This window comes from Hemitrygon akajei, chromosome 14 (genome assembly GCF_048418815.1).
Source record: "Hemitrygon akajei chromosome 14, sHemAka1.3, whole genome shotgun sequence".
Taxonomy (NCBI): domain Eukaryota; kingdom Metazoa; phylum Chordata; class Chondrichthyes; order Myliobatiformes; family Dasyatidae; genus Hemitrygon; species Hemitrygon akajei.
In genome coordinates, this window is record NC_133137.1 from 25,157,861 (window position 1) to 25,185,489 (window position 27,629).

A 27,629-nucleotide genomic window follows, 5' to 3' on the forward strand; every position below is an offset into this window, starting at 1 on the left:
ATTATTTGTCCAAATTTCCAGATTATTAATCTGGTAATTTAACCTCCACACTACCATCATTACCTTGCAAATATCGTTGTTTCATCAATAAATGACTATTAATGAATAACTGTCTGCCTGCTATGTCTCTTTTGGCCCTACAATGCAGCCAACATCATAAGTGATCCTGAAAGTAAGAAATACTGTTTTAAATTAATAAAAAATATTTACTGTGGTCATTCTTCAGTATCGTGTTACAAAAGGAAACGCCAAAATGAGTGTGTTAAGAAAAAAAATCGAAGATCTGAATAGAAGAACATCGATCAGTCTTTAGCTGCCGAAATACATAGAAAATGCTTTTACATCCAACAGCTTCTCTGTGCATAACACCAAATGAACACCAGATGGCACTGTTGATCGCAGCTCATGCCCTTTTGCAGTGAAACCTGATTCGATGCAAACTGAATACTAGCTGCTGTACAAGATTCCAAGACAGCTTAATGTACACAAGTGTAAAGGAGAAGGAAATAATTGTTCCAATGCAGCATATAAAAACACGGTAAGATAAGGAACACAATGATTAAAAAAATATACATAAATTATATGTACATAAAGTGACACTAGATACAAGAGTGAAATTAGAGTTAGAATTAGAATTTTATTTTTTACATCCATTTTGAAACATAAAAAATCTTTATATTGCGTCTCCGTTGCATTACAAGCAATAAGGACGGGAAATGTGGGAGGATATTGCCCACACACTAAGGTTGTATACATAATTGTTAAATGTACATGTATGTACAGTCAGTTATGCAATCAGATCAGTGTGTATTGATAAATCTGATGGCCTGATGAAAGAAGCTCTCCCGGCGCCTGTTGGTTCTGGCCTTAATGCTGTGGTACCGTTTGCCAGACGATAGCAGCTGAAAACAGTTTGTGGTCGGGGTGGCTGGAGTCCCTGATGCTCCTCCAGGCCCTTTTTGCGCACCTGCTGCTGTAAATGTCCTGAAGAGTGGGAAATTCCAATCCACGGATTCGCTCTGCTGTCTGCACCACTCTCTGCAGTGCCCTGAGATTGAGGGCAGTACAGCCAATCAGGATGCTCTTGATGGTGCCCCTGTAGAAAGCCCTGGGGATTTGGGGACTCATGCCGGAGTTCTTTGACCGTCTGAGGTGAAAGGAGCGCTGCTGTGCTTTTTTCCCCCACCACACAGCCGGTACGTACAGTCCAGGTGAGATCCTCAGTGATTTGTACACCGAGGAACTTGACGCTGCTCACCCTCTCAACTACAGTCCCATTGATGTCAATAGGGGCTAGCCTGTCTCCATTCCTCCTGTAATCCGCCTTCTACTCCATTTTTTTTTTACATTGAGGTGGGCGTTGTTTTCTTGGCACTCTGTAGAAGGGTGTTGACTTCTCTGTAGGCTGTCTCATATCATTGTTGAAAATAAGGCCTATCAATGTTGTATCTGTACATAAGGGTGACTCCGGCAGGGAATTATACCGTAGTGGTGGCGGCGAGTGTGGGGGAGTAGGTTAGTGGGTGGACGTATTGATCACCCTTACTGCTTGGGGAAAGTAACTGTTTTTGAGTCTGGTGGTCCTGGCGTGGATGCTACGCGTAGCCTCTTCTCTGACGGAGTGGGACCATGAGCAGAGCGGCTGGGATCCTTCATGATGTTACTGACCTTTCTACGACACCTGTGGAACTTACAGCTGCTGTAACCAGTATCCTGTACTGACTTAGACTACGTTAATTAATATATGATGCACTACTTGTTCTTAAGGAGGGACGGTCAGAGTACACCAACACTTGGCTCTCCAAATAATCAAGGATACTCTTCAAGAAATTTAACAACCCCAGCCCTGGGCCATTAGCATTCAAAGGTGGGAAGGAGCATTGGGAATGGACAGTCCATGCACCTGGCCGCACACAAAGCCCCTGATCGGACCATCCCGCCGGCCCGTCGGGTACTTCCTGCCCCTTTCTGAGGAAGCGTGTGCTGTTCCCACAGCGATTTCCAATTGCTGCCTCAGAACCCACGGAATTGCAATGATCCCAAGTCGGCGCTCTTCCTAAAAAGGAGCCAGTAGGCATCGCGCACCCAAAGCCCTGCTTAAACTCGTTCCTTATTTCTGTGCAGTTTTGTTATTGAAAGTCTCAATTCAGTGCGCCCTTTACGAACATTAAATGACACTGGATTAAATCACTTTAACAGTTGCCGTGACCTGCCTCTATGCGATTAAAATGGTTTCAGACCGCAATCTTTCTCCTATCTAATCCACAATGTATTCCTCCCATAAAATCTTAAATCCCTTCCGGTGGTGGAGTTAAGCAAACATCCTGCAGAATACGTAGGGCCCTGTAGCCATAGCACTCTAAGCGGCGCCCTACCGTCCTGAAGTTTGCTAACTCGACACAATCTGCGGACCTCCCAGTCCTGCGTGCTTCCGCAGTGAACTAGCGGTAATCCAGACACTGCGTTTACGCTGCATATTTCGCCTCCGTCGGCACAGCTCCGGAATTGTAAACTATGACCCCACTCCCACCCCTCCTTGCAAATGAGTGAATCTGAAAACCCACCTAACCCATCCCGACAAAAGAATGAAGTTTTGCTGAGAAGTCCTTGGAAAGCAAATTAATAATTCATTAACTCTCTTTCATACACCGATTTCAATACTGACATGGTGTCGCGGGTAATGAACACCGCTTCGATTTAGAAGTACAATCGGGACGAAGTGGGACGCCCACCTAGATCTAAATTTAACACTTGTCTAGTGATGTAGCGATAATCAGATATTTATGTCAAGTATGTATGTTGTATATTTACGATAGTTTCCTTTATATCGTAATTTGCATTAGTTCAGACAGGATAATCTCGTGGCAATTGTCCCATGTTCTCGGTCAATTTAAAGGCCATCTCTGCATTCCCAGACTCCAGCCTCTGCTTAATACTCCATCTGTTATTAGCCATCTGTGCACTATGGACACCGTCTTCCCAGTACGATCTAGTTATATTGCATTATTTAGTGTCATAATGTTGTATAATTGCCCGAAGGCGAGTATCTAACCCCGTCTGTCTTTCTCCTTCCAATACTGTTGTTCCCCCCCCCCCCCATTCTCAGCAAGCTCCCTTGAGCTAAAATCTGTATTTTCCATCTTCATAAAGTAAATGTCTGCCGTTTGTGTTATACCTTATGACATACAGCCAGTCCTCACGGTACCAAATTAAGGCAACTCCCTTAAAAATATTGGCAGGCGTTGCAGTGGCGTTACTGTTCCCAACAGTTCAGTGAGGTAATGGGACTTTTGCAAATAATTTGCGAACCAATCTAGATCCCTGACACAGGATCAGTAAATTACATCACTGCAGATTTCAGGGCCAAAATATCTACGTGTAACAAACAAACGCATTCACATAATTTAACTGTTTCTAACGGGAGGCTCTATTTCTTTTACCTCGTCTTTGACAGATTGGTCGGTATTTGTTAACTTTGCACACACTCTCTCAGCTGGGCGTATAAGAGCCCTGCGAATGTGGGCGGAGGTCGGGGGGGGAAGTGGTCGGTTTCCATGGAGTTAAAAGTAGTCAGGATATAAACAGAGGCCGAGCTGGAAGAGAAGGCTTGCCGAAAATAATGGAGCAACCGGAAACGTACCACTTCCACCCGAAGCGCGCAGGGAGCGTGAGGGCTGCGAACGAGCGCAGCGGAGAAAACGCCGGGTTGCCTATCCGATGAGATGAGCAGTCGGTAAAGAGTTTTTGCGCTGGCCAGGTGGGTCGCTGTCTGGTTTACTGGGAGGCTCTTCCGATGCGGAGGGAGGAGGGAGTCACGGATGGGGGATGGAAGTCATCTGAGAAGAAACTAGTCATCCCTGGTCGGGGCTCCATCTGAAACCGCCCGACGCGGCAGTCGGAAGAGTGGTCGCTGCACTTCAGCGGAGACGATCGGCGCGCAATGGCAACAGACCAAGAACGATAGTCAACGGGCAGAGAGAGACGCAGGAATTCATCTGGGCGTCCAATCTGGAACTAACCCTCATTCTGCATGGGCGGGGGATATTAACCAGAGCGAATCACCTGGAGCCCGGGTTGACACAGCAATTTAAAGCGAGGAGAGCGGAGGAGTTAAAAGGGGAGGGGCCGGCGGCTAGTTGAGGAATATGGCGGAACAGAAGAACATCCAGTCGGCGGCCAGTAAGAGTATCCGCCCGTTCAGATCCAGCGAGGAGTATCTGTACGCTATGAAGGAGGACTTGGCCGAGTGGCTCAACGCCCTGTACGATCTGGACGTACACGTGGACTCTTTCATGGAAACACTGGAGACGGGATGTGCCCTGTGCCAACACGCCAACAACGTCAACCAGACTGCCCTGGAGTTTGAGCTCAAGTGCCCGGAGGTGGCCAAGAGGATGAAGGTTCCCCGCAACGGGGTGACTTTCGCCTCCAAGAACGTGCAGCCCGGCTCCTTCATCGCTAGGGACAACGTGTCCAACTTCATTGACTGGTGCCGTCATGACCTGGGCATCCAGGACGCGCTGATGTTCGAGACCAACGACCTGGTCCTCCGCAAGAACGAGAAGAACTTCGTGCTGTGCCTGCTGGAGGTGGCCAGGCGGGGGTCCAAGTTCGGCATGTTGGCCCCGATGCTGATCCAGATGGAGGAGGAGATCGACGAGGAGATCCGCGACGCGTTGGAAGAGCCGCTCGACGAGGAGACGTTCCGTCCCCGAGCCCAGAGGAGGCTGTGTGACTTTAAAAATCTGGACGCCATGGTAAGATTTGCCCATTTCAAGGCAGACCTACAGGCAACTCAACTGCCCGGGGCACTGCCGTGTTATCGTCCGTACAATAATTCCCAGTTCACCTCGTGGCTCCCTGTTTACAATTACACGTTGTCACATCACTGTAGGGCCAGCCTCTTTTAACAGCGCGCTGAAAGTGCTTCAGTTTTAGTTCATATTAACCCAATACTGATCGATCTGTGGGAGCTCTACTGACAATGGGTAGCAGTGTACAGTGTTAGTAGTGGAAATATTACCGATAAGGTCACTTTGAGTAAAGTTTGGTAAGTGATGTGCAGGTTCCATTCTGTACTGGTATATAGTTTTGCTCAGAGTGGAACCTGTATTTAGCTTCTGTGATTTTGATGATAATGTCTTGATTTTGAAAATCTGAGCCCAATAGCCTAGCAGTGTCTAAAGAGATTCCTGACAAATGTTCAGGGTCCTCCACTGCCCCTGTTGTGGCTACACTCAGGTTGGGGGAGCAAATCTCATTCTGCCTGGGTAGCCTCCAACCCAAAGGCATGAACATTGATTTCTGGTAATTTCTCCCCCTCTGCTTCTCTTTTTCATTACTATTCTGGCACCCCTCCTACCCCTTCTCACCTGCCCATCGCCTCTCTGGGTCCCCTCCTCATTATCTTTCTCCTATGGTCCAGGTTCTTCCTTCAGCTGTTTACCTCTTTCACCTATCACCTCCCAGCTTCTCACTTCATCCCTCCTACCCACCTACCTTCTCCCACATCTAGTTCCACAAATCACTTGCTAGTTTGCACTCCTTCCCCTCCTACCATCTTCTTATTCTGGTTTCTTTCTCCTTCACTTCCAATCTTGGTGATGCATCCAGGCCTGAAACGTCAACTGTTCATTCCTTTTCATAGATGTTACCTGATCTGTTGAGTTCCTTCAGCATTTTGAGTTTGTTCTTCTGACTTATTGTGACCTGAAACGTCAACTCTCATTTCTCTACTCTGAGTAGTTCCAGCACTTTTTAAAAAATCATTGTATGAGGATGCCCAAGTCCCTCTACGTTCCAGTCAGGATGCGTGATTGGAGCTGTGCATACCCAGTAGCTTTTTTTTAAACAGTCATTGAACCTTAAAGCACAGGAATGGCCTCCCCCTCGCTTGCCTTTAACAACCCATCTATGCCAGTCCCCTTTCTTCAGTTCCAGAGTACTGGAAAGAGAAGAACCTTGGTCAGACCCCACTTGGAGTACTGTGCTCAGTTCCGGCCGCCTAACTACAGGAAGGATGTGTAAACCATGGAAAGGGTGCAGAGGAGATTTACAAGGATGTTGCCTGGATTGGGGAGCATGCCTTATGAGAGTAGGTTGAGTGAACTCGGCCTTTTCACCTTGGAGCGACGGGGGATGAGAGGTGACCTGATAGAGGTATATAAGATGATGAGAGGCATTGATTGTGTGGATAGTTGGAGGCTTTTCCCCAGGGCTGAAATGGCTAACATGAGAGGACACAGTTTTAAGATGCTTGGAAGTAGGTACGGAGGAGATGTCAGGGGTAAGTTTTTTTTACACAGAGTGGTGGGTGCGTGGAATGGGCTGCCGGCGACGGTGGTGAAGGCAGATTCAATCGGGTCTTTTAAGAGGCTCCTGGACAGGTACATGGAGCTTAGAAAAATAGAGGGCTATGGGTAACCCTAGGTAATTTCTAAAGTAAATACAGGTTCGGCACAGCATTATGGGCTGAAGGGCCTGTACTGTCCTGTAGGTTTTCTATGTTTACTTGGCCCATAGCCTTCCAAGCCATTGCATTTCATGCTGCGAGATGATCCCTGCCTCCAAGACCACTTTGTGCAATGCATTCCAGGTTCCAGACACCCTTAGGGTGGAAAGCAAATTCTCAAATCCCTTGCCGTAAGCTGATACGCTCTTGTCATAGACACTTCTGCCAAAGTTTTTCACCATTGTCCTATCTACAGCCAGTGGCCACTTTATTAGGTACACCTGCTGGTTAATGCAAGTGTCTAATCAGCCTGTCATGAGGCAGCAACTCGATGCATAAAAGCACGCAGACATGGTCAAGAGCTTCAGTTGTTGTTCAGACCAAACATCAGAATGGGAAAGAAATGTGACCCAGGTGTCTTTGACGGTGGAATGATTGTTGGTGCCAGACGGAGTAGCTTGAGTATCTCAGAAACTGCTGATCTCCTGGGATTCTCACGCACAAGAGCCTCTAGAGTTTGCAGAGAATGGTGCAAAATAACAAAAATAAAATTCAGTGAGTGACAGTCCTGTGGGTGAAAATGCCTGGTTAATGAGCAAGGTCAGAGGAGAATGTCCAGAGAGCTTCAAGCTGACAGGAAGGTGACATTAACTCGAATAACCACTTGTTATAACAGTGGAGTGCAGAAGAGCATCTGGGAATGCACAACACATTGAACCTTGAAGCAGATGGGCTGCAGCAACAGAGGACCCCAAACATACACTCAGTTACCACTTTACTGCGAGTTAGAATGAGATGAAGAGGAATTTATTTAGGCCAGAGAGTGGTGAATGTGTGGAATTCATTGCCACAGGTGGCTGGGGAGGCCAAGTCATTGAGTAGGAGCTGTCTACTCAGGTAGCCACTAAATGTGGATCCTCTTAGCTTGTACAGCTGAATATGACTTGGGAGCATAATAATTGCTTTATAAGAGCAAACCTCTTCGTAGGAGTTGGCTAGATGGCCATTATTGACTTTAAAGAGTAAAGGGGAATAATAAAAGCATTCTTCTGAGTTCTCGTGGTTTCAGGACAATACTCTGGTAGTTTTGTAATTTCCTGCCTCAACTGCTTTATTCCAGGGTACTGGTAATGATTGACCAGTAAGAATGGCTGGTTCAGGGAATCTGGACACTGATCTCGCCAGGATAATTGATTAGCCATTGCCTGGGTTGGAGCAGTCTGTTCCAAACACCTATATTGTTTCATTGATTGAAGCCAGGGTAACACCCTGATGAAAATTATGGAAAAATATTGGAAGCATAATTCACAAATTAAAGATTTTTAAATTAAAACAGTTGCAAAGCATAAAGCCCTGCTCAAGTTTTGAATGCACATGTTGCTTTCTGTTGAACCTGCGCATGTTTCTATTTTATTGTGTGTGAGTGGATTCAGTAAAAATTATCTCCTTGAACTTGGGTTTTTGAGGTGTTGTACTCTGAATGAGTGGGAGATCATGCGTGCTTTTCAGTGATAACATTTTACATATGCAAGTTACAGTTACTCTCCTGTAGGTTTGCTTAGTTGACCCTTAAACACAAGAATGAGAGGTGGCCTCATTGAAACCTATCGAGTTTAGAAAGGCCCCCATAGAGTGGATGTGGAGAGGATGTTTCCTATGGTGGGAGAGACCAAGATCAGAGGATATGACCTCAGGGTAGAGGGGTGTCCTTTTAGAATGGAGATGAGGAGGAATTTCTTTAGCCAGAGAGTGGTGAATCTTTTCAATTTGTTGCCACAGTCTGCAGTGGAGGCCAAGTCATTGGGCATATTCAAGGCAGAGGTTGATTCTTGATTAGTTAGGGCACGATGATTCCAGGATGATTCCTGAAATGCAGGGACTAACATATGAGGAGCGTTTGTCGGCTCTTGGATTGTATTCATTAGAGTATAGAAGAATGAGAGGGGATCTCATAGAAACATTTCGAATGTTGAAAGGGTTGGACAGAGTAGATGTGGAAAGGCTGTTTCCCTTGGTGGGTGAGTCCAGGGACAAGAGGTCACAGTCTTAGAATTAGAGGGTACCCATTTAAAACAGAGATGAGGAAAAAAATTTTTAGCCAGAGGGTCGTGGATTTGTGGAATTCATTGCCACTTACAGCCTTGGAGGCCCAATCATTGAGGGTGTTTAAGGAGGAGATTGATGGGTATCTAATTAGTCAGGGTATCAAGGGATATGGGGGAAAAAGCCGGAAATTGGAACTAGATGGGAGAATAGTTTAGCTCATGGTGGAGTGGCAGAGCAGACTCAATGGGCTGAATGGCCTACTTCTGCTCCTTTGTCTTGTGATCTTGTGAAAGGACATGGGGAGAAGGCAGGAGATTGAGGCTGCCATGAGTAAATGGTGGAGTAGATTCGACAGGCCAAATGGCCTAATTCTGCTTCTAAGGTCTTGCAATGACTCATCTCTGCATGTGGCAAAGAGTAGGAATTGCCCATTGAAATCTTTCAGGCCTGCTTCTCCATTCAATACAATCAAAGCCTATCCTCTATTTCAATTAAATAATTCTGCCTTCCTTGATGCCTTTTGTGTCTGGATATTCATCTCACTCTTAAATATATTTACTAACTTGAGGTCCACTGCAAATATAGTAGAGAATTCCACAGGCTCATCAGTAACTGAGTGAAGACATTTGTCCTCGTGTCAACCTTATACTGTGATATTGAAACTTGACTCTAAATTCCCCAAGATATTGGTAATCATCCTCTCTACATTCAGCCTGTTGAGCCATGTATGAATTTTTTTGTTTCAATATGGTTTCCTCTCACTCTTTTTAAACTCTAGTGAATGCAGGTCTAGGGAACCTAATCACTCCTCCTATATCAGTCCTCCTATTCAAGGGATAAGTCTAGTGATCTTCCGTCTTAACTATACCTGTATGTTCGCTTTCCTTGACTAGCGTACAAGGATCCCCAAGTCCTTTAGTTCTTCAACATTTCCCAATCTGTCTTCACTCAAGCCGGGGGTTCCCAACCTTTTTTATGCCATGGACCCCTACCATTAACTGAGGGTTCTGTGAATCTCAGTCGGGAACCCCTGAAATTTATTCATTTATTGAGATACAGTATGGGATAGGCTCTTCCACCTCTTCAAGTCACACCACCCAGCAACCCCCCTGATTTAATTCCCCTAGCCTAATCACAGGATATCTTACAATGACCGATTAGCCTCCCATCTGGAACATCTTTGGACTGTGGGAGGAAGCCAGAGCATCCGGAGGAAACACACAGGGAGAACGTACAAACTGCTTACAGACAGCGTTGGGAATTGAACTGGAGTCACCTGTACTCCAAAGCGTTTTGCTAATTACTATGCTACTCTGCCGCCAGTATGAACCAATGACTTTCTGTTTTCCCTATCAAAGTGAATAACATTGCATTTACCCAAAGTCGCATGACCTCCTCTATCTTGTATTTTCCCGCTCAACTTGCCTAAAGCTTTCATTTTGAAGTCTCTTTGCATTGTCTTCATGACCGTGCCCAGTTTCATGTCGTCAGTGAACTTGGAAATTCATTTGATTTCCTCATTGGAAAAATAAATGGATGAGACCCAAACACCAATCATGGTATCATAGTCAGGCAACAATGAAATGGGCCTTATTGGTCTGCATCAAAGCAGACTGAGATCTCTAGCTACACTAATCTCATTTGCATCCATTAGGCCTGTATCTCCTCTGCCTTTCCTATCTTAGTTCCTATCAAAATACATTTTAAAGGCTGTAATTGTATCTACAGCACCACCTCTGACAGTTCATTCAAGATGATTGCCTCTTTTGTGTGCCCCTTTAAAGTTGCCTCACTTTAAACTGTGCTCTCTAACCCAGATTCCCCTTCCTGGGGGAAAAAAGATTCTATTTCCCCCTATCTTTGCCCCTCATAATTTTATAATCCAAAGTTCAAAGTAAAATTTATTGGAGTTCATGTATGTCACCACATACAACACTGAGATTCTTTTTCTGCGGGCATACTTAGCAAATCTATAGAACAGTAACTGTAAACAGGGTCTATAAATTTCAGGGACTGTGCAAATGCAGATAAATAAATAACGAGTTTGAAATGTCAGGTAAGAGTCCTTGAATGAGTGTAGTTCAAGAGCCTGATGGTTGATGGCTGTAGTTAGCCACACATTCATAGTATAAAGGTGTAGAGCAGGGGATTAAGTACACATCACTGTGGCACTCCTGTGCTAATGAAGGTTGTAGAGGAAGTGTTGTTTGTGAATTTGAACTGGCTGAGGTCTACAAGTCCAATCTCTTTACCCCATTGCCTCCTGCATGGAGTCTGCTGGCATATTTTCTCAAACCCCAAGTGTTTTAATTTGCACACTAACCTCTTAATGAAACTTTATCAAAGACTTCCATATCTCTTCTCCCAGTTAAATCCTCTAAGAAACTCTGCCAGTTTTTTTTTTACATACGTTAAACCATTCATCATCCTTTTTGGTTTTGTTTAACCCACTTGATACTTTCTGTTATCGCATTTTTATGATAGACTAACAAGGAAATAAATGCTTCAATTTCCTGTGTAACATTTTAAATGTGATTACCTTTGCAGGGACTATTCTCCATGCAAATTATAACCCTGTTTGTGCATCCTTGACTTGCTAATGATTACAGAAGTGTTGAGTTAATACACAATCAAGTGGATTTATAGACTAAAATGGTGCCAAATCAATTGCAAATTTTCCAGCAGTGATATGATTGTGAAGAACTACTTGTTTTAAATCCCTAAGAAACCAGTTGAAGTGCAATTTACATTTATATAGGCACAAATTTGGAGGTCATTTGTTCATTCTATTTGCACCTTTGCTGATGGACGGCATATCTATTTGAATGTGTATCTACAGCCACTGGCATTCCAAGATAACAATCTATTAGTTTGCCTGTTTATCCTGTGGTTTATGGATCGCAGAGCAGAAGTGCATTGTTGCTAAACTGGGAAGTCAGCCTGCAAGTGTTGAATGCTGAGCAGTAAGAACTCTTGGCATTGACAGTGGTTTTGTGCCTTTCTTGACAAAATGCAAGTTGCACAATAACTGGTGGAAAGTATAAAGTTGTTCTTGTCCTTTTTGGGGCACAGCACCTGGGAAAGACTGCCCAAATTGTGAAGAAAATGCATTATCAGAATCGGGTTTATTCTCACCAGCATGTGTCATGAAATTTGTTAACTTAGCAGCAGCAGTTCAATGCGATACATAATATAGAAGAAGAGGGAAAAAAAGAGTAATAAATAAGTCAATTACAGTTATACACATATTGAATAGCTTAAAAATCATGCAAAAAACAAATAATATATTAAAAAAGTGAGTTAGTGTTCACTGGTTCAATGTCCATTTAGGGATCATATGGCAGAGGGAAAGAAGCTGTTCCTGAATCACTGAGTGTGTGCCTTCAGGCTTCTGTACCTCCTACCTGATGGTAACAGTGAGAAAAGGGCATGCCCTGGGTGCTGGAGGTCCTTAATAATGGATGCTGCCTTTCTGAGATATTGCTCCCAAAAGATGCCCTGGGTACTTTGTAGGCTAATACTCTATAGAAGTTTTTGAGTGTATTTGTTGACATGCCAAATCTCTTCAAACTCCTGATGAAGTATAGTTGCACGGTTGTTGCTGTGACACAGTTTCACTAGTTGGCATAAGCATAATGCATTAGGAAATTTACTGGAATGATCAGAATCAGGTTTCATAACACCAGCATACATTGTAAAATTTGTAGTCTTTGTAGCAGCAGTATAATGCAATAAATAATAATAGAAAAAATGAATTACAAGAGGTAGTGTTAGATTAAATGAGGTAGTGTTCAAAAGTTCAATGTCCATTCAGAAATTAGATGGCAGAGGGGAAGAAGCTGTTCCTGAATCGATGAATGTATGCCTTCAGGCTTCTGTACCTCCTTCTTGAAGATAGCAATGTGAACAAGGCATGACCTGGGTGATAGGAGTCGGTAATGATGGATGCTGCCTTTTTGAGGCATCGCTCCTTGAAGATGCCCTGGATACTACAGAGGCTAGTGCCCATGATGGAACTGATTAAGTTTCCAACTCTCTGCATCTTATTTCAATTCCAGATGGAGATGCAGCCAGTTAGAATGATTTTGAGGATAATCAGCTTCTGTGTTAAGGCTGGAATAACTGTAGTCAAGAAGATGACTATTTTGAAGAGTCTAGTAATTCTCTTAAAGAATTTTGAATGAAGAGAAGCTGGTTGCACTGATGTGAGCTGATAGCCAAAGGAAATTTATTTAGTGTCTGATTAGAGTAAATGGTGAGATGAGAACTTTTTACCCAATGCAGTAAATTTTTAAATGATTTTTCTTGAAAGTATAGAAGAAACATGATTGTACGTTTTAAAAGAATTGACCTTGTTTTCAAGAGGAAAACCATTGTAGTACTTTGGAGCGCAGTGTCAGACTGGGGTCAGTTAGATAGCCTTGTTGAAGCAATGACGCAAAAATACTGGATTTTGAAGTTGAATATGGGAAACTTGAAATAATAGCAGAAAATGTTTGGAAATTCTACTCAGGTCAGAAAGTGCCTGGAGGGGGGAAAAAATGTTTTAACAGGTTCAGGTAAATGGCCATCCATTCATGATGGACTGACTTGTCTTCCTGTGTACCGTAATGACTAGGTGAATCTCTCCAGGTTATCCTGCAGGGTGAGCTGACTGAGGAAGAATTGGGATCAGATTTACTACCACTGACAAATGTCATGAAATGTGTTGATTTGCAGCAGCAGTACAGTGCAAAGTTAAAAAAAAAATTATATAAATTACAAAAATAGTGAAAAAGACAAGTAGAGAGGTGGTGTTTATGATCTGTTCAGAATGTTGGCAGAGGGGAAGAAGCTGTTCTCCAAATGTTGACTGTGAGTCTTCAGGATCCTGAACCTCCTCTCTGGGTAGTTATATGATGAGGGCATGTACTGGATGGTGAGGGTCTTTAATGATGGGTGTCACTTTCCTGAAGGTGGCCTTGTAACTGAGGAGGTTTGTGCCCATGATGGAACTAGCTGAGGCTCCAACTGTCTGAAGGCTCTGGTGATCCTGTGCATTTGGAGGCTCCATACCAGGCTGTGAGCCAACCAGTCAAAATGCTCTCCACTGTAGGTCCATAGAAATTTGTGCGAGTCTTTGGTGACATGCCAAATCTACTCAAACTCCTCATGAAGTAGAGCCAGTAGCATGCTTTCTTAGTGGTAGCATCAGTATGTCGGGCCCAGGATAGATCGTCTGAGATGTTCATGCCCAGGAACTTGAAGCTGTTCACCCTGTTGCTCTGAGCTTTTTAAACATCTGAATTTCTCATGAAAACCCTGGGTAAGGTCGATCTGGGTTTGTGCCAGTGCTAGGTGAGATCAGTCGAGAATGTGATAGACCCGACTGCAATGTCACACATCTGTCAAGACTAAAGAATTATTGAGGAATGAGAAGTCAGGCCAGTGTCCACATCATCTATCACTAAGGATGGGAGGGCAAATACCCTGCATCAGGACTGCGGTGTCCATGTAGATTGTAGAGCTCAAACTGAAATATTGACTATTCCTTCACGTCCACTGATGCTGCCTGACCTGAATCTCTCCAGCGGTTTGCTTTTTAAACTATTTTAGCTCTGTTGTTTTAGAATGCAAGTATTTCGCTAGTTAACTTTGATTTACCCAGTTGGTCTATAACCTATGGAGATTTCTTCGCATTTGTGGTGCTGTGGTGTCTTTCGATAGATACAGGAGGGTGATTTTTGGTTATGAGTATCCTTGCTTAGCTCTGTCTGGGGTATCCTTAAAATGGTAGGTAGATTTAGATTGAGGATTGTTTACAAACCTTGTTTCATCAAAGGTGATTTCCAACTATTTGGGAGGAGGAGGAGGGGAAATATTGGCACTTACTTTCAGACTTCTAAACAAAAACTGAAACTGTTGAGGGAGCAGCAAGAAAACCAATGGTTTCAGGAGAGCGGAGCGCTGCTTGTAGTTACTGGAAAGTTTTTAAATTTCCTTATCTTGACTATCTATGTTATTTAACTTTGAATTTTCATTAGAAGGATAATAATGATATCAAATTACCCAAATAAAATATGTTCAATTAAATATATCCTATCATTTATTTATTGTGATAGAGCACTGCCCAGCAACCCCCCAGTTTAATCCTAGTCACGGGATAATTTACAATGACCAGTTAACCCACCAACCGGTAGGTCTTTGATCCGTGGGAGGGGACTGAAGCAGAGAGAGGAAACCCACCCAGTCAGAGGGAGAGACTCCTTACAGGCAGTGGCAGGAATTGAACCTGGATTGCTGGTACTGTACCGCGTTGTGTTAACCACTGCGCTGCCACGCCACCCTTGTAATTCTGCCCATGTCTACACAAACTTAAGGCCATTGAGCCTGCTGGACACCTCAAGTAATAGCATCACTTGGTTCAAGGAAAGAAAATGAACAAAGTCAGAATTTGTGCCTTGGTACGCTTTCTGTTTGGCTAGCAATTGTTTCGAATGGTTAGCACAGAGTATGGTTGCCTCTCAGATTGACTTCAAAGCATTTACATTCTCACAAACATTTCCATAATTTCCACAGGATTTGCATTCCTCCACTCAAGAGCTGGGCCTAGATAAAGTAATGTTTTTGATCAATTCAGATGAAGACGTTGGTCAGACAAATCGCAGTAGAATTTAAAATTCCAGCCTATGTGTACGGCACCAAAACCCACTCCAGAACCAACATTAGATTGTATTAACCACCAATACAACTGATCACTATTCAAAGTATGATCAGAATGGCAAAACTAACCCCTGGCTTTTTTAAACTCTGTCATGCCTATTTAAGTCGGTGCATTGAGTTTGTTTTATTTCATGGTGTTGTGATTCCTTGTCCGTTCAGCTCCTCCACTTTTTTCCCCATTTCTTTCTCTTGCTTCTCTCCAAATGCTCATTCTGTATTCTATCCTACCTCCTGACCCGTTTCCATCTTGTCCCCGAGGTGCACCTGTTTGATCATCTCTTCTGAGCCTTGGGTGTAAGTTTCACTCTCTCTGCCTGACTTTAGATCACAGGGCCTGTAGTCTGTTGCCTGACAGTGCCAGCGACCTTGTTCATTCGTGGCTTCCTGTCTGTGTGTTGAGTTTGCACCTGCTCTGTGACCATGAGGCTTTCTTCCCATATCCCAAAAACGTGTGGTTTGATGATTTAATTGGCCACTGATCGCTACATGTGTTAGAATCTGAGGATACTGAAACTAAAGCTAAAGAAGATAAAATAAGATTCGTGTAAATCGTGCTTGAAGCTTGCCACAGACTTAGTGGGCTGAAAAGTGTTTCCAAGCAGAAGGACTTCATTTTCAAATCTGATGTTGACTCTCTCCTCAAAAAAAAATCTATCCCATAGGTCTCTCTGCACTTGAATCCTTGTTGGCTGGTTTTCCACCCTTCTGCGCTGACAGGGCCCTTGTCAAGGTCACATCTGTGACCTTAACAGAAGTAGCCATCTTTGTTCCAATTATCCTTCTCTAGAACTGTTCTTTCATTGTTCTATTGGAACAATCAGCAGCAGCCCCACTACGGAGTTGATGCTCTTCCTGCTTCCAGGCTTGCCTCTGGAGATTCTGGAGGTGGTGCCTGTTCATTCTAACTGGCTGCAATACTCTCTGGTAAGGGGTGAGAGCTGCGGCTCAGGATCGAAGTCAGCTGCAGAAAGTTGTGAACTCAGTCAGCTCCGTCATGGGCACCAGCCTCCAGAGCATCCAGTGGTGCCTCAAAAAGGTGGCGTCCATCATTAAGGACCCCCATCACCCAGGACGTGCCCTCTTCTCGTTCCTACCATCAGAGGAGGTACAGGAGCGTGAAGGCATACACTTAAACAATTCAGAAACAGCTTCTTCCCCTCCACCATCAGATTTCTGAATGGACATCGAACCCATGAACACTACCTCACTACATTTTTTTAATTTCCTGTTTAATTTAACTACATTATAATTTTTACTAGAATCCAGTTTATCTCTATTATTATGTACTGCTGCCACAAAGGCAATAAATTTCATTACATATGCTGATGATATTAAACCTGATTCTGATTCTTCTCATCTGCATGTTCATCTGTGACACACCAGACTCCACGTGTTCACTGAGGAATCTGCTCTGTCAAACTTTTTTTTCCTACTTTGACTTTAATGGATTGTTATCACCTCCTTGAGTGTCCTGTTGTTATTCGTACTATGCTTGTTTTTCTTGGACTTTTCAATTTCAACCAAAACAAAATGAATTAAAAATTTCTTAAACCTTGTTTAAATGCTAACAGCGCTACGCAATGAGTTTATGTGAGCATGATTCTCTGTTGTAATGGAAGTTTGGTATGTGTCCATATTCATTTGTTATGGAAACTGATGAGCAAGAAGAGAGTTGATCTTCCCCCCCCCCCCCAAAATGCTTTGAGTTTGCTCTTCCTTGGGCTAAATCTGAAATGGTGAGAAAAATGTTTTTCTTAATCCCGAAGATCAAGTGCGTGTTCAGAGATTTATGATATAGTTATCAGTTGCTTCGTTTTACAGTTCCCTTGTCTGTACATTGAATGAGGAGGTGGGAGTGGGTGGAGATCTCATTGAAACCTATCGGATGTTGAGATGTGGAGAGGATGTTTCCGATGGTGGAGGTGTCTAGGACCAGAGGGCACAGCCTTGGGATGTCTATTTAGAACGGAGATGAGGAGGAATTTCTTTAGCCAGAGAGTAATGAATCTGTGGAAATCGTTGCCACAGGCGGCTTTGGAGGCCAAGCCACTGGGTATAATTTAAGGTAGAGGTTGATAGATTCTTTATTATTCGGGGCATTGAGGGGTACGGGAAGAAGGCAGGAAACTGGGGCTGAGAGAGAAATGGATCAGCCATGATGAAATGGCGGAGTAGACTCGGTGGGCCAAATGGCTTAATTCTGCTCCCATATCTTATGGTCTTGTGGCTCAAAAGAATACACATGTTAAAAAAGTATGATTCTAGTGACTTCTACACGAAGAGTAGAAGAACGTGAAGTTCAACTAACTTGCAACCCAGCAGTAGGCGTCCACACTATGTGTTTTTAAAAATATCTCTGTCCACATTGAAACGGAGATTTTGGTGAATTTCCTCCTACTGCTCATGCGCAGGACACATCTACCGAAAACAAGCAACATGTTTGGTGTCGAATCTCGCTGTGAAAGTGCGCGTTTGTGCAGTTACAGACTAGAAAAACTTAAAATGACGGACAGCTGTTGGCTCTCGCAGGAGAACTTAAAAATTAAAAAAAACGATACTGGAGCGTATGGAGGCAACCGACAGGGAGTTCACGGACAGTATGAACCGGCTGATGACGAACATTGAAAAACTGACTAACTCTGTTGCATTAACAAAGCCCCTTGTTAAATGTGTAAAACATGTCTGCATCAGTGTTATCTTGTATTTCCATACAATATTACATTAGGCTGTTACACATCTATTGTCAGAGAAGTACTGGCATAAATAGGTAAACCACCTTCATACGAGCAAGGACAGAAAACAGGGCAAAGTGAGTATACTTGTTTATTCAGTAAGTTATGGGTCAAAGTATTTGGTGAGTACATTTCTAACTCTTCTGGCATCAGTCTCATTGCCGTCTGTTCTGAAATTGTTAGGCTGCGTTCAAGAAAACAATGAAATAGCGCGCTGACGTCTGACAGCGTTTTCAGATTTCTCCGGTTACCCCGTCCACTCTGCTCCGGCCAATCCGGCGTTTTCAAAATTACACACTTTGGAGAGTGTTTCTGAAAAGCTCTGGTTTCGGGGGACGAAAATGCCATTTTAGTGTGGACAGAGGGTAAAAACGACGAGAAAAAGCTTCGGTTACAGATTTATCCGGTGTAGTGTGGACGTAGTCTTAGTCATTCCTCCATCCCTTTGTTTCTTTGAGTGGAGACCTTGCTCCAGATTCACATGGCTTCCATGCAGATTTTTGATTTGGCTTAATTTACTTTAGATGAACTTCATTCTTATGTTCAGTCTACTTTTTTTTATTATCAATACAATTCATTACAGGATGAAGTCAAATGTTATCAAACACCTGGCAAGTTTAAAGCTGTGAGTAATATTCAATATGTACCTTTCTAATTGATTACTGAAGAGCAGTTGATGTCTTCGTTCCCATCTATCCTCTTGACGGTCTCTTTTCCTGAGACATTCCGTGCACTGCCCACCTTGTAGTATCTTCTGAACTGTAGTCGCTGTGGGGAATATGGTAGACAATTTGCATGCCGTTGGACACAATACGACAGCAGGGTGATAATGATCATCTTGTGAAGTTGACCTAGGGACAAGTATTGGCCACATGAGAGAGAGTAGAAATCTGGCGCAACACACAAAGTGCCGGAGGAGCTCAGCAAGTCAGGCAGCATCTGTGGAGGGAAGTGATGGACTGGAAAGGAAGGGGGCAGAGCCAGTATAAAAGGGTAGGGGAGTGGGAAGCATGAGTTTGCGGGTGCTAGAGTTTTTCCTTTTTTTTTGGGGAATTGTTTCCATCTACTGAAGGAATGGGGGGGTGTTAGTTTACTCTTCCAAGGGTCACCCCCTTCCTGCATTGCAGCATTACCTCAATATTGACCAGATATTTGTCTTGAAAATCTCTGTGGCGGGACTTGAACCCATGGACTCTTTCCTCTGAGAGTGCATGATGAAGTTTGAATAATTTCACCAGCACAGTCTTTTTTTAATAGAGAGATGGAAATGAATAAAAGGCAATAAACTATTGTCTTTTCTGTTCTATATAGAATTCTTAATCTGTCAATATACCCTCTAAAATCAATATGTAGTAAAACTGATGTTCCAAATGTGCATTGTGAAATATAGTTTATTAAACACAAACATGACATTTTTTTGTTTTTGGAATATTATTGAAGTGGGTGGTGGGGTGGAGATACGTCTCTACCAAAGGAGGTGTAAGGTGCTCCTTCCCTCCGCTAGCCTGCAGGTCTCCTTTGGGCAAGGCGTAGCACCTGCTTAGCCCCCCTGGCCAGGATCATGTGAAGTCGTGGGAGCCGGTGGTGGATGGTCGTACGAGCAGCTGGTGCACATCACCAGTCCTGGTTATGCAACCACTGACTCCAGGCAGACAACCTCCGAAGAATATTGATAATGGCTGGAGTCACCCGTCGTGTAAAGACACTGCCCAGAGGAAGGCAATGGCAAGCCAATTCTGTGGAGAAAAAATTGCCAAGAACAGTCATGGTCCTGGAACCATAATTGACTGCGTCACATGACATGGCACATAATGATGCTTATTGAAGTAATTTTGAGGTGTAACCTATGGTATGTCTAAGACCTTTTGGACCGGAAGTTGAAGTTTTCTGCTGCTGGGCCTATTTTGTCCCTGAGCCTGTGAGAGACTCCTTGATTTTCCGTGACTGGCCAGCCATGCCACTAGTTGCTATTCAAAGTGGAACTGTTAAATGGGTTCATTAGGTGATTCAAGATTACATTTGTTATCAGGGTTGTACATAGCACACATAGTTTGATATTTTTCTTCCCCATGGACAGCCACAAAACAAAGAAAGCCATGGAACCGGTGGGGGGGGAGGGAGGGGGGAGAGAGAGAGACCATTCACACACAGGTAGACGGTGCTGAACACCCGCTCTCGTCCTCATTGATTTCGCTCTTCCTCGACGTTCCTCGGTGAGAAACGTCGCAAGCTCGCACCCCATCTCCAGACGGCGCGCCACACTTGAAACCTTGCTGAGCTCCCCTCAGAGAGGGCAAAGCACTCATTTGGCCCGAAAGCACACCACCAAAATGTAGATCGCAGGCTCCAACTGCAGCAGAACCACATTTGAAAGAAACAAATGAAGTAAACAAAGTGAAAGAAGTTGTTTCGTGAACCATCTTGGTCGCATTGTTTTCAGGTGCCATCTTCTTCAGTGGCTGTTATTAGATTAGACCATTTTTGGTTATACTGGGTGTGTGCTCATTCCAGGAATTGATTCCTGAAGGGTGTTGGTTGATGATGTCACGAAGGAGACAGCTAAGCTGGTTACTCAGGCTTAGTCTTCACTCTGCACTTGTTTTGTCTTGGCAAATGTCAGTGCTAATCGACTAAAGTCACTCTGCCAGATCAATTTAATGTTGGAAGAAACCCAAATGATGCCCTTGATGGCTTCTCGAGTGATGTATGTGTGTGAGGGCCAAGCTGTAAACAGGAAGCAAAGCTGGTTTTGTCAGCTGAGGGAGAGGCAAGTTTGCAGGAATATGGGGAGAGGGTGGTGAGTGAAATCTGCTGGATTACCCTTGCATGGAGTTAGAATGGGAACAATGGGCTGAATGGCCTACTGTGCTATAACCATTCTGAGATTCCACTGGCATTTGGTCTGTGTATATCTAGAAAAGGGAAAAAAAAAATCTGCAGATGCCAGAAATCCAGAGCAACATACACAAAATACTGGAGGGGATCGGCATGTGAGGCAGCATCTATGGAAATAAATAAACAGTTGATGTTTCTGCTGAAACATTTCAAGAAGGGGGAAGATGCCGGAATAAAAAAAAGCTGGGGTGAGGGGAAGAAGGCTAGCTCGAATGTGATTGGTGAAGCCAGCTGGGTTGGAAAGATAAAGGGCTAGAGAGGAAGGAATCGAACAGGAGAGGGGAGTGGACCATAGGAGAAAGGGAAGGAGAAGGGGACCCAAGAGGAGGTGATAGGCAGGTGAGAACAGGTAAGACAGCAGAGTGGAAAATAGAGGAAGAAGAATAGAAGAATAACTTATTATCCATTTGTTTGTGTGGTGAGGTCAAGCGGGGATGTGGCGAGACAATGATTTAGAGTAAAAATAAACATATTTATGTTGAATATTTGGGTCTCAGAAGTAAAAAAAAACCACTTGGTCCAATATTACATCACATCATGTTGTGCCATTCCCTAAAGAAGCTAGTAAAAACAACTGAGAAGTAGAAAGAAATGAAAGGAAATTTAAATAAAACTCCAGTAATTTTTTTCTGTGCAAATTTGCATTTTAAAGATTCAAAGTACATTGATCAAAGTACATATGCAGTATATAGCCCTGAGATTTATCTTCCCACAGACAGCCATGAAACAAAAAAACATCAAGCCCCCAACACGCAAAAAAAGAACAAACCATGCAAACGGCAAGCGACAAACACAGAATATAAAACTCCAAACCACAAATCACTCAACCAGTCCAGGCATATTCAGTTCAGTTCAATCTCACTCTGTGTTCACAAACTTCTGGTGGCAGAGTCTCTCCGCCCTGATAAAAATTGCACGAAATAGCAAAAAGGAGGTACCAGAAACACATCATAAGGTGAGCTACACAATTCTCAAACCACGTTGATTAAACCTTGCCCAAGACCCAGAACGCTGGCACCATCCTCCAGAGGCATTGAGCAAGAGGGAGAGAGGCTCTTTGAATTACATGAGGAGATAATAAGCATTTATGGGAATGAATTCCAACAGCCAGAATTACTGAGAAAATTATTTCGTTGGTTAGTTTGATATCTCTGAGGATTAATTATAATCCTGTTGGCACGTGGCCAAGTGGTTAAGGCTTTGGTCTAGTGATCTGAAGGTCACTAGTTCGAGCCTCAGCTGAGACAGCGTGTTATGTCCTTGAGCACGGCACTTTAACCACACATTGCTCTATGACGACACCGGTGCCAAGCTGTATGGGTCCTAATGCCCTTCCCTTGGACAACATCGGTGGTGTGGAGAGGGGAGACTTGCAGCATGGGCAAGTGCCAGTCTCCCATGCAATCCTGCCCAGGCCCCCTCAGTCAACATCGAAATCAATGGACAGCCAAAGAAGAAAGAATTATAATCCTCTGTGCAGGAAATAAATTGTAGTTTTAAAGCAGGTTGTAATGATGAAGAATGCAATTCCAAAATTTACTTTTGCTGTTGGAAGGTGTAACGTAGAACAGTGCCACAGGCTCTTTGACCTCATTGTTATGCTAACCTTTCAACTGTTCTGAGAACAGTCAACCCTTCCCCCCGACATGGCCCTCTGCTTTTCTATCTAAGGGTTTCTTAAATGCCCCTTAGATAGAAAAACTGGCTCTGTGGTGAAAGAAGGTTAGATTTTTCAGTGTGTAAAATTAAATAAATAGATTTTAAAATGTTATGCAACACACACAAAATGCTGGTGGAATGCAGCAGGCCAGGCAGCATCTATAGGGAGAAGCACTGTCGACGTTTCGGGCCGAGACCCTTCGTCAGGACAGGACATTTTGCTTGTATTTCCAGCATCTGCTGATTTCCTCGTGTTTGCTTTTTAAAACGTTATGATAGTGCTGCAGGTATATATGAGGTTGGCACCATAGTTGACATGGAAGAGTATGAATCCAAGGGTTCCCAACCTGGGGTCTACAGACCCATCCAGTTAGCAGTAGGAGTCCAAGGTATGAAAAAGGTTGGGAACCCCTGAGCTAGACGGTGAAAGCTTGTTTCTGCGCTGTATGTTCCTGATTCCACAAAATAATTTTATAAACAGCCCGTGTCAATAACTAAAGAAGCTTAATGCAAGGATGCAGTTTAATTACTTCCAATCCATTATGATGATGCATCACAACATGGTTCAGTGGATTGCCGGTATCTGCTGGTTAATGGGCTGGAACTGAGGATGGCTGATCAGCTGGTATTGTGAATCCCTGACCTGATTCCTGCAGTGGGAGGATTCTGTATGGTGATGATTAAATTTCATCTTTCACTTTGAAAAATCTAGGAATAAAGAGGCTATTCATCCCATTGTGTCTGTGCATGCTCATTTGATACACCAATCCAATACATCCCTTGATTTTGCTCTTCTGCCACACGCCTGAAAACTTCTCTTTTACTAATTCAAAGTGTCCCACAAGAACTGCATGCTGCTTTACAGTGCCCGTGATCAGGGCTCATTTCCCACTGCTGCCTGTAAGGTTCTTCCTGTGACCACGTGAGTTTCCTCTGGGTGCCCCAACGTTCCAAAGACGTGTGGGTTAGGGTCAGTAAATGGCAGGACATGCTCTAGAACATAGTAGAGAACAGTCCACAATGTTATGCCAAGCCAGCTAAAAGTCAAATCAACAACACCCAAACTCGAATTTCCCTCCCCCCCCGCCCCACCTACACAATGTCCATATTCCTCCATCTTCCTCACATCCGTGTGCCTACCCAAACGTCTCTTAAAAGCCGTTAATGTACTTGCCTCTACCACCAAATTGGCACCGGGCGCGGCATATCTTCAGACTGGTTGTTGATGCATTTCACTGTACATTTTGATGTACATGTGTGGCCAAGTGGTTAAGGTGTTAGATTAGCGATCTGAAGGTCATGAGTTCGAGCCCCAGCTGAGGCAGCGTGCTGTGTCCTTGAGCAAGGCACTTAACCACACATTGCTCCAGTCCACCCAGCTGAAAATGCGTACCGGCAAAATGCCGGGGGTTAACCTTGAGATAGACTGGTGTCCTATCCGGTGGGGGGGTCTCATACTCTCAGCCGCTTCATGCCACAGAAACCAGCATAAGGCTCGGGGAGACTTTAACTTAACTTTTGATGTACATGTGACAATTAAAGCTAATCTTTATAAATGTGAAAAGATGTTATGATGTCTTATTTAACTAAACTTGTCAGCAAATATCTTTCCTAATCCTCCTAGTCTGATTTTTTTGGACTACCTGTGGGAACTGACATAGGACGCTTTCATCTGTGATTGGAGGTTGTGCAGCTGAAGTGTGGTTTAAATGTATTAACTAGTTTTGAGAACTTTTGATGCAAAATACACCAGTCTTTCAGCACACGCATTATTTAAGATAATCTGCAATAAAGTGAATGGGTATATGGCATGCATGAACCTGAAAGGAAATACAATATTTTACCTTTGTTGAAAATCAGGTGTATCCAACCCCGTAATGATAGTGGTCCATGGTTGGTCGAAAGTAACCCCCATGAAGTTTCTTGCTCACTTCTGGCATAAAGTTCAGAGTACATCTGTTATCGAAGTGTGTATTCAGTATACAACCCTGAGATTCGTCTTAAAGAAACCGGTCAGAGAAAAACATCAAACCTGCAGTGCTCAAAAATAAGAACAAATCATGCAAATGGTAAAAAAAAACAAGTGAAAACCACTTAATATTAGGCATTAAACTACAGTCATTGAAACGGCCTAGGAATATTCAGTTCAGTTCAATATAGTTTTCAATTTATCATCTGTACTGAGCATTTTTTTTCTTTAACCTTGACCCTTTCACTCCTAGGCACGTTGACTCATTGTGATCTACTTTCACATTAGCCAGTACTGCCCTTGAGGCACTAATTCTCAATAAAACTTGAACTTGTGCAAAGCCTGGAAGCTGTGTCAGTAGAATGAGTGAATAGTGCATTATACTCTAAGCTCTGAAGCAGATCTCTCCTCTACAGTGCCAGCTGTAGCGAGCATCACATCTCCAGACAAAAGAACTTGCTTCAGTTCAAGTCAAAACTTAAATAGATTTATTGGCTCCTAGGAATTGAGGACAGCCAACTACAAAATAGAATTAAAAGGCTTGTAAACTCACTATTCTGAGAGGGGAAAAATGCAGTGATTCATCCAGGCTGCGGGTGTGCTGGATATGACACAGCATCGTTATTGTCCTCTTTGAAACGGAATAAGGTCCATCTGATTTTTACAGAATAGTTGGAGGCATCAAAATGCTGAACTGGGGTGCAGAGCGTTCACTGCGTGTGTGATAAAATTTCCAAACAAGAATGATTCATCATTAGTACAACCCAGACTTGGGTTGACTTAAACTACTGGATATTGAGAAAGTCTCTGTGTTGAATCTTGATTCTGTTTACTTTTCTCACCTGCATTACTCTCACTGTTAAGATGATCAGGAATAGGAAAGGGACTTGCTGTTGCACAGTTTCGTCCTCCTGTTAACTGTTAAGTGCTGATTTATTTTAGTTCACAATAAATTTTGGTCATGCGCGTTCTTCATTTTGAATGTGTTTCTAAATCTCTGCAGCAGTGACTAAAGAATCTAGGATTATACCATAAGCACAGAACTACAGTTGCAGCGTACTCCAACCATTCATTGGCGATGTACGCTAATCAATTCCACAACCATTCAATGCAGTGGTCATACAGTACTGATACAGAGCTGATCAGAGTCAGTGCTACATTGCATTACTAATTTTTATCCCACAAGAGATTTCTGGTTCAATCCTACATAACACTTTGCTACTTATTATTACGTTCAAATATGCCTTTGTTATGTGACCATCAAATCCATTTCAAACAATAAATTTATACAGAACACTAATTCAATGGCAGATTCAAGCAAGAGTTCTGTAGCACATTCTCTTTTAATTCTTTTGTGATTATCATGACTTTATGTCCACTTGCAAGGACAGAAATAAACTATCATGATTTACCCCGCCACAGCTCTTCCTACAAAAGCCCTGACTTTGCTAAAAACCCAGGAACGTTTCTACTTTCTATTTCTCTTAATTCTCTTTCTGTTATTGGATCTGAAGCTGTATGCGTTAAAGCAGTCATCTTGTACAAGTTCAGCCCCTTCTCCTTCTGCTCTCCTTGGCTTTAGGTGTGAAATCAAGGATTCATTTTGCTAGTCTGCAGTGTGTCACCACTTACTGATTTTTGCATCTACAGGCTCACTATGTTTATTTAGAATGGTATAACCTTTAAGTTGTCTTTCCTCCTTGTTGGATGTCTTTCAGTGATGACTGGCTTTGTGGCTGTGGACTTGTTTCATGATCTCCAGTTGTTAGCTTGCCCTTGTTGTTTTCTCTCTGCACATTAAGTGTTTGACAGTCTTTTTTTTAAAATGGGTTCTATTGGGTTTCTTTTGTGGCTGTCTGAAAGGAGATGAATCTCGATGTTGTATATAGTATACATACTTTGGTAATAACTGTACTTTGATTTAATTCTTTGCTTTAGACCAGGGGTTCCCAACCCTTTTAATGCCATGGACAATACCCTAAAGCCAGGGGTCCGTGGACCCCAGGTTGGGAAGACCTGCTGAAGACTTGGATTGTATATGTCATCCATCTGCTCATTTTAACAAACCACCTGTGTCCTTCTCTCTTTCAGAATCACTATTCAAAATTTACACTGCCTGTAATCTGTCTCCAAATTTTAAATATTCTACTCGCCTCTTGAATCTAGGCCATTTAATATTGAAGCCAATTGGCTGTAAATGTGCTTCGCTGAAATCATTTGACTCACTGCTTCTCCTTGTTCTATCCTGTTGCTGTTTTCTTAAGTAACTGCCTTTCTATCTGTCTTGTACGTTCTGCTTTATTCTTTCCAATACAGTCTTTGTTACGTATTTCTGTCTGCCAAGTCACCAAACACTAATGGAAAACCCGTATAAACAACCCAGACACCTTGGGTCTGGTGCTTTGGTCCACCTTGATTTGTTATTCCCATTTGGGTCATAGCCCTCCATACCCCTCCCGTCCCATGTACTTCTCTGAATGTTGCAATCAAGCCCATGTCCACCACTTCCACTGGCAGCTTGTTCCTCACTTGCACCACACACTGAGTGAAGAAGTTCCCCATCAGGTGCCCCTTAAATATTTCACTTTTCACCCTTAACCCATGCCTTACCCATCCTCAGTGGAAAAAGCCTGCTTACATTAACCCCACCGATATAGTCGTCATCATTATGTGCTGCGTCATAAAACGTGGCCGATCATGGTCTCATTGACCATAAATTGTTCTTGGCAAATTTTTCAACCGACATGGTTTGCCATTGCTGCCTTTTTGGGCAGTGTTCTTAGAAGATGGGTAACCCCAGCCATTGTCAATACTCTTCGAGGATTGTCTGCCTGGTGTCAGTGATCGCATAACCAGAAGTTGTGATGTGCACCAGCTGCCCATAAGACCATTCACCACCTGCTCCCATGGCTTCACATGACCCTGATTGTGGGGGCTAAGCAGGTGCTACACCTTGCCCAAGGGTGACCTGCAGGTGATGTGGAGGAAAGGAGCACCTGGCACCCCCTTTGAGAGAGATGTATCTCCACCCCGCACCCAATCTTTACAGTTCCTCTCATAATTTTTCATAACTTGTTCAAATCTTCTCGTTCTCAAGCACCATGCTTGGCTTTGTCATGTATTTAGAGAAGGGTTTCCCAACCTGGGGTCCACAGACCCCTTGGTTAAGGGTAGG

General features: G+C 43.4%; 1 protein-coding gene across 1 annotated transcript in view; it reads left to right on the forward strand.

Annotated features, from left to right (window-relative positions):
* Window positions 1-3,488: 3,488 nt before the first annotated feature.
* The window catches only part of gas2l1 (growth arrest-specific 2 like 1), a 99,039-nt gene continuing 74,898 nt past the window's right edge, over window positions 3,489-27,629 (forward strand). The window contains exon 1 of the mRNA XM_073065704.1: window positions 3,489-4,757. Within this exon, the coding sequence (XP_072921805.1) occupies window positions 4,146-4,757 (612 nt within the window). The 5' untranslated portion in view covers window positions 3,489-4,145. The remainder of the gene's footprint in view (window positions 4,758-27,629) is intronic.